The sequence below is a fragment of the Verticillium nonalfalfae genome (genome assembly GCF_003724135.2).
Source record: "Verticillium nonalfalfae strain VnAa140/NRRL 66861 chromosome Unknown scaffold_176, whole genome shotgun sequence".
Taxonomy (NCBI): Eukaryota; Fungi; Ascomycota; class Sordariomycetes; order Glomerellales; family Plectosphaerellaceae; genus Verticillium; species Verticillium nonalfalfae.
In genome coordinates this window covers 43,543-51,017 of record NW_021167401.1, presented here as the reverse complement: position 1 = coordinate 51,017, position 7,475 = coordinate 43,543, and the positions used below count along the sequence as shown (strand labels likewise).

Genomic DNA, 7,475 nt, shown 5'->3' with positions numbered 1-7,475 from the left:
CTCTCCCCTCACGCCTGCTGACCTGCAAGGCATGCCTGGGATGAATTGATTCCAATATCCTTGGTCGAGGGCTCTCCGGGCCACAAGTTGCACCTGTCACCTTCCCACCCCCATCCCCAGACTTTCTTCTCCCTTCTCCGACTCCGTCAATGACTCCCGGGGTTCCCTCTGCCTCTCTCTCACTTGCACCGAACAGAGGCACCGATAGCAGCGCTGGAACCCTGCCATAGCTCAGCTCCTTGGCATTCCCGAACTCCCCGCAGCCAGCCCCAGCCATTGCCGACGTTCCTATCTAGACAATGGGCGGAGCCGCCGCCGGGCAATTCGAGGTCGAGATAGAGTCGTGATAGGCTTCTTTCGCCCTTTTTGTTCGTACCCCAGCTTTGTTGTCTCTCACACTCTCCATGTCCATTCTCTCTTTCCCCTCCTCCCTCTGCTGCTCGTCAATTTGTTTGCGCCTCCAACTAACAATGGCCCGTCTACAGATTCCGAATAGTGACTTCAATCTTACATGACGCGCGCTGGTCTCGAGAGCGACGCAGCCTCCCCCCCAGCTTTCACCATGCCCGCCCACTCACCGCCCTCCCCCTCCGCTAAACCCCCGAAACGCGCCCGGCAGTCTTCCTTCGACGATGCGTCGCCGACGTCCGGAGGCCTCGACCAGAGCCCGTCGGCCGATCTCAACGATGTTATCGGCGATAAGAGCAGCAAGTCTGCTGCCCAGCAGAGTAGCACGTTCCGCAACGTGAGCGCATGCAATCGATGTCGCTTGCGCAAGAACCGATGCGATCAGAAGCTCCCGAGTTGCGCCAGTTGCGCCAAAGCTGGCGTCGCCTGTGTTGGTTATGACCCCATTACCAAGAAGGAGATCCCCAGGAGGTATGCGCCGATGCAGAGGCATTCAGTTCCACCCGGTTCGCCATGCTCACACTGCCAACAGTTATGTCTACTATCTTGAGATGCGCGTCGACCAGCTCGAAACGTTGCTGACGGCCAACAACGTTACGTTCCCTCCCGCCGAGGACCTGGAACGCTGCTCACGACCAGGCAACGAGCCCTCTAGATCCATCGCCGATTCCAACTTTTCCGCCCGCTCCGAGAGCATCGACAGCCATAGCACGACGACGAAGACCCAGCAGCCCATACGACCCGATCTTGAGAAGACGAAGAAAGCGGATGCGAACCAGGGTATGCTCAACATTGTCAGCCCCTCGAAACCCCGCTCTCTTGCCTCTGCGTCTGGCGTATCGTTCAACCGTGTCGTTTTCGCCGCTGTACAGTACTCTGTGTCGGATCACAATGGCACCTCGGACCGGGCCGGAGGCAAGGGCGCGATGGCCGGTGCCAGCGGCGGCACCACCATGCGGGATTCCTTCTTCGGCTTGCACACCAAGCCTACCATTCGACCCGCGCCTTTCCCGGAGAAGCAAGTGGGTGCCAGACTGGTGACTCTGTATTTCGAGCACGCCAACCCGCAGATTCCCATTTTGCATCGCACCGAATTCATGGCAATGTTTGAGCAAGCATATGCCACACCGGGTGGACCTCAAGGCTCGCGCGAGCTGTACATGCTCAACATGGTGTTTGCCATTGGATGCGGCGTCATCGTTGGTGAGCCGGTCAAGTCCGAGGGGTCGGGTAGCGGCGGGCCGAGGAATCCGATCGACATGAACAAGTTCGGGCAGGCTCAACCCGAGGAATACCACGCGAGCGCCATCGTTCATCTTGAGGCTTGTCTCGGGTCTAGCGGAGGCGGATTGGAGGTATTGCAGGCTGTTTTGTTACTGGCGAACTTTGCCCTGCTTCGACCGGTGCCTCCAGGTCTCTGGTATGTGTTTTGCTGCTGCCTTGGTGTGATGTGTTCTAGCTAACATGCAAAGGTATATCATTGGTGTTGCTGTGCGACTGGCCGTCGATTTGGGTTTGCATTACGAAGATGGTAGTGATGTCGAGACGGCGATACCGGACCTCCCTCCTGCCGGCTCGGAACCCGAAAGCAAGGAGACACGCGAAACAAGAGAGAGCCATGCGCGCGAGCGCGGGAGGCGGCTTTATATTCGAGACATGAGGCGGCGGCTCTGGTGGTGCACGTATTCCTTCGACCGTCTCGTCAGCACATGCGTTGGCAGGCCGTTTGGCATCAGCGACCAGGTCATCACGACAGAGTTCCCCTCTCTCCTCGACGACCAGTATGTCACGCCAGCCGGTTTCCTCGAACCCCCGCCACTCGAACAGCCCGAGCCGAGCTACAAGAACGTTGCCTATCATTATTTCAAGCTGCGACTGCTCCAGTCGGAAATTCTGCAAGTATTGCAGTACAACCAAACACAAGTGGCGCGCGCAGTTGGACAAAACTTCACCAACTCCGATATGCACACCCATCTACCCTCGCCCTTTTTGGTCAGGTTCGATTCATTCCGTTCCTGGAGAATTGATGTCGACCGGAGACTCTACCAGTGGAAGAACTCGGCGCCGACGAGGGAAGAGACGGGCGTGGCATTCTCGACCGAATTCCTTGAGCTCAATTACTGGCAAGCCATCATCATGCTCTACCGACAGAGCTTGAGCGTTCCGGCCATGTTTGAAGGGGAGTACAATACATCGACCGAGGTCAACAGCCCGACAGCGTTTCAGGCGGAGCTGTGGGAGGACGAGGATCGTATCTATCTCAAGGTCGCAGAGGCAGGACAGAAGATCTTGCGCATTTACAGGCAGCTCCACCTGAGTGGACTCGTCAGCTATACTTACCTGTCCACCCACCATTTGTTCATGGCGGGAATATCGTACCTCTACGCTATCTGGCACTCGCCCATCGTGAGGAGCCGCTTGGTAAGTCCCGGCGCTGGCCCTCTGGGTGCCGAACTTTTCTAACACGCGCCCAGACGATGGACGAAGTTGACTTCACTATTTTGGCTGCCAAATCCGTCTTCACAGATCTCACCGACAAGTGCCCGCCAGCTGAGACGTGCCGCGACGCCTTCGACCGCACCGCCAAGGCAACAATCAAGATGGCCAACTCGACTGGTGGTTTTGGCGCTGTCGTTCAGCGTAAGACCAAGGAAGGCCGCATGGATTGGAACTCGGCCAGCGGCGACGGGTCATCGACAGCAAGTGGCCCGCGGCGGCGACAGCCCTCGCGGCCCCAGCAAACCCACTTCCAAATGGACCTGTCGTTGTCTGACGGTCTCTCGTCGCCGAGTTTGTCCGTCGGGGGCGAGCTCCCACCGACACAGTCGCCCGTGACATCCCGCTCCAAGACGTTCGAGGCAGATCCCTTCAGCCTCCTCGCCCGCCAGCAGCGCGCCCAGGCCAGTCCCTCCGACGTCTCGCACGATCCGACCATGGTCCCGTCCCCGACTCTTCTCCGCCGGGACACGAACAGCTCGTATCACGCGCCGACGCCGTATCAGTCGGTGCCCAGCGTGTCGAGCAACACGAAGATGGAGTATCCCGACTCGAACATGGTGGACTTTTTCCAGAGCCTGCAGCAGATGGAGGGAGGCCCCGGCAACGGCGGCGGCAACAACAGCGGCGGCGGCGGCGACATGGCGTCGGGCGCGGCGGGCAACGGGGCCGACATGGCCCAGCAGCAGCTCGATCTTGGATTCGGCATCAACTGGGACAACCTGCATCACGACTTTAGCGAGGGGCAGCAAATGAACCTATTTGATGGGTTTTTCTTTGGGGGTCAGCAAAACGGGAGCGGCGCCAACGGGAACGGCAGTGGCAACGGCGCCAACGGTGCGTGATGATTTCGGCGGGAGAGAGAGAGAGAGAGAGAGAGAGAGAGAGAGAGAGAGAGAGAGAGAGCGAGCGAGATTCACCGGAAAAGCAAGGCGGACGTGCAGCCAGGATGTCGGGGTGTACAGTACATACGGTCAGGGAGAGGCTGAGGGAAAAGGAGGGCGACAAGGAGGAGGAAATACCCGTTGAGGTAGAAGCCTGTGTATATTTTTCTGGCATGAATGATGACTGATGGGGCGATGGTTTCGCCCTGACTGGAAGTGTCACAGGAGATGTTGCATGTGTCGTGTCTGCCAGCACATTGTGTCTATCTAATTTCCCTCTCTGATATGGAATCTTGCTTCGTGGCAATCAGCAACACCTGGCACCGACTCGTCTTGGCTACCGAGGCAGCGCTCCCTCCGTTTTCCCCCTTTGCCTTTCAGGTCCGAAGAGCATGTCACCTCAGAGGTCCTTTGACCCCTTGACCTCGCCGCTGCGGACGTCAAGCCACGACACGGGCGCCAGCAAGACGGCCCCGACGACGCTCAGCAGCGTGGCAAAGAGCTGCCAGGCGGCCAGCAACGGGGCGCCGACCCAGGGGACGAGAAACTTGAGCCACTCGGTCGTCTGGTAGAGGTCCTCCTGGGCCGTGATGAAATAGCGCTGCTTGCCGGCGGCGCCGTTGGCGGGCACGCCGACGGCCGCGTTCTCGGGGCCGGGGGAGCCGGCGCCGGCGCGGATGGGCAGGAGGCCGCCGGTGGTGTGGGCGTCGTGAGGCGCGGGGCGGTGGTCGAGGTGGAGGACGGTGGTGAGGCGGATGCGCGGGGTGTAGACGGGGAGGAAGAAGAATGTGAAGGCCTGGGTGATCTGGAGGTAGAGGAGGTTCTGCTTCTGGTCGTGGACGGCGGAGCTTATGTCCACGTCGATGCGGGGCGAGAGGATGCGGTACCAGCGGTAGATGAACAGGATGATGAGGCGCGAGTTGACGGGCGTGTCGGGTAGGAAGGGTAAGGTGTAGGTGGGGATGGAGGGGACGCGGCAGAAGGGGTGAGCGAAGGTCGCGTCGGGGGTGAAGTAGGTTTCGAGAGTCTGCTGCTGCTCGGCCGGTGTGCCCTGGGTCAGGGACCTGATGATAGGGCGGATTTCCTTGACTGACATGGAGGGGGCGTGGTGGTTAGTGATGATGGTTGCAGGCGAAAAGGGGGGGGGGGGGGAGGCGCGGGAGATCTGCGCAAGGGTCAATGGTGGGAGCGTACCTGGGTGGTCCATTGCTGCGATGGAGAGGAGTAGTTTGGACGGTGTGGCAGTGGATGTTTCTCGGGTTAATGAAGGCAGTGCGTCTCGGGTTGAAGGGTGTGGAGGATGTGAAAGGATGAGAGTCGAGGGCGTCACATGTCAGGTATACTCAGTCGAAGCCAGGATGGTGCTCGCCAACGTGTAATTGACGTCGACGAGACAGCGCAAGTACCTCTACCTCACTTGGTACACGCGGCAGGTGGTAGAGCTTATGGAGAGAGAGAGAGAGAGAGCTCCCCACTGTGAAGGCACGGAAGGCATGTGTGAGGTGGCAGTGATGTCATTCCAGGCGCCATGTTGGGACCTTGGGGCACTCGTCATTGCATGTGAAAAGCTGTCCAGCGGGCCGTCAACGACAATTCTTCTTGGTGCCTTGCTCGTCACCTATTCTGCCTCCCCAACTCATATCTCCTGTCAACGGCCTCGTGTGCAATAGAGTCATGGCCTCTGTTTGGTGGACGGGAAGCTCAGGGCTGGCGTGACATGTGCGTGTGCCTCTGGGGTGGGCTGGTGCAGTAAGAATCGACCATGAGAAACGTCATACAGATCTATAGTCAATTGAAGAACGGGGCAGCTGAGCGAGGCTCAGCGTTCAGCGAGATGGCCATCACCGGCGGTGACTTGCAGGCTGGATGGAGTTGAGGCTCAATTGACTGAGAAACAGCTTACACTCTTTGCTGGGGGTCATTGCCAATTTGAGATCAAGTAGAGTGGATCCCGCGGCTGCTGTGGCGGGCGCTTATTACTTGCAGGTGCAGGGGCAGGAAAGACTGGGACGGAAGGACCATCCAGAGTGTACATGTGCGCTTGCCCATGTTGCAAGGGCCCGTGCACCGATCCTTCCCAGCCCCCCCTCGATCGTCCCCTCGTTCCCGCCCAAGTGGCCGCCCGCCTATTATGTACGCTCCTGGCTCACTCACTGAACAGCGACGCCCTGCCAACCATGACTTTGTTTGCTTCGAAGCCCCCCGCACACCTTGATCCTTCAATCATACATCCCACCATCGACGCCTCCTCCTCCTCCCCCTCCTCCGACCCTATTGTCTCACATCCATCTCCTCCCAAGGCTCAGGGGCGCCACCTAGCTGACTGTCCACTCATTTCTTGTTCGGCCTGCAGCAGCCACGACAATCTACCATCGACGCTGCACTTTACTGTGGCACCAACCTACCTGCCTTGCTCTCGCTCAAGAGCCCAACGTCATCCTCTGTCGCAAGCCATCGCTAGTGCTTCGCCATCCTTGCCCGCAACATCGATTTCGACTTGCGACAGTCGCCGAGGCATTCAGGCGGAGAATCAACTCAAATCCGCAATCGCATCGCCGATTCCGAGCGTTCCTGACCAGTCGCAAATCATTGCAAACCGTCGCATGCATCCCGAAACGCGGCGCGTGTCCTGACAGCCTCGCCGCCCACCATGCCGCCTCCAAATCTTGCCCTCCGCCAGATCCCCTCCTCCATCCTCGACCAGCTTTCCCTCCCTCACCCTGCCGGCACCGGTCCCAGCGACTCGACGCCCATGCTCCCCCGCCAAAACTCTGACCCCGAAGTCATTGTACCCGCGACCTATGGCGGCACCAATAGCGGCCTCGAGCCCGCCGCCGTGGCCGGCATCACCCTCGGCGCCGTAGCCGGCTTCCTCCTTCTCGTCTACGTCCTGTACATGTGCGCCAATGGCGTCGGGCCCAGCGCAGACTACCGCTCCTCGACCTACGGCGCCTCCACGCTCTCCGTGCGCCACCGCTCGCGCAGCCGCGCCCACCGCCATCAGAGCCGCGGTCCAAGTCGTGCGCGCGTCGTCGCTACTGAGAGAGTCAGGGTCCGAGAGAGCGGGGTGGGCACGCCGTTTGTGGTCGACGCCGAACCCGTTCCCATGCGGGAGAGGACGCGATCGGTCAGCAGGGCGCCGCCTCCGCCGCGGGTAGTCGATGACGACGATGACGAGGTTGTTGTCATTGAGGAGCACACGCCGCCGAGGAGGAGCCGCAGACACAGCCGGAGAGAGAGCGGAGCGTATGAGGATCGGAGGAGAAGTCGGGACTACTAGGCTGCGCGCACGACCCTGGCCAGTTGACTGGAGGTGAAGCAGCGTTTTGGAGCGAATCTTTTGGTATATAGGCGCAGTGTTCTGGGCGTCGATAGTCTTGGGATATTTCTTTGGGAGCGTCCAAGGGTTCAAGGGCGTATGTGAAGGATGGAATGTACGCATACATGATGTTGCAAGGGCTGCTGTGCGGATGCAGCTCGCATTTGATACCTCGGAATAGTTGGCTTCAGTAAGATCCCTCCTGGAGCTCATTGGAGCCTTCTCAATTGAATACAAATAATGCAATTGGATACAAGTAATTCAAATTGATACTCAAGAGACTCATGGCTTGACTGGTTCGACAGGCACTCCAGTCCATCTCCAGTACACGTGCATTGAGAACCGACTTTGGAAAGCGTTGGCCTCGG

At 59.3% G+C, this 7,475-nt stretch overlaps 3 protein-coding genes across 3 annotated transcripts; 2 read left to right on the top strand and 1 right to left on the bottom strand.

The window, feature by feature from the left end:
- Window positions 1-562: 562 nt before the first annotated feature.
- Window positions 563-3,749, top strand: PPR1 (Fungal specific transcription factor; the record flags this gene model as incomplete). The annotated part of the gene is made up of 4 exons (XM_028637095.1): window positions 563-879; window positions 941-1,828; window positions 1,881-2,829; window positions 2,883-3,749. The coding sequence occupies 4 exons, from the start codon at window positions 563-565 to the stop codon at window positions 3,747-3,749; spliced, it is 3,021 nt and encodes a 1,006-aa protein (XP_028490947.1).
- Window positions 3,750-4,188: 439 nt separating this feature from the next.
- D7B24_002899 (uncharacterized protein) lies at window positions 4,189-4,995 on the bottom strand (the record flags this gene model as incomplete). Its single annotated transcript, XM_028637094.1, has 1 exon — window positions 4,189-4,995. One exon carries the CDS (start codon window positions 4,993-4,995, stop codon window positions 4,189-4,191), a length of 807 nt encoding a protein of 268 aa, XP_028490946.1.
- Window positions 4,996-6,438: 1,443 nt separating this feature from the next.
- D7B24_002898 (uncharacterized protein) lies at window positions 6,439-7,068 on the top strand (the record flags this gene model as incomplete). The annotated part of the gene is made up of 1 exon (XM_028637093.1): window positions 6,439-7,068. The coding sequence occupies one exon, from the start codon at window positions 6,439-6,441 to the stop codon at window positions 7,066-7,068; it is 630 nt and encodes a 209-aa protein (XP_028490945.1).
- Between the last annotated feature and the right edge of the window lie 407 nt (window positions 7,069-7,475).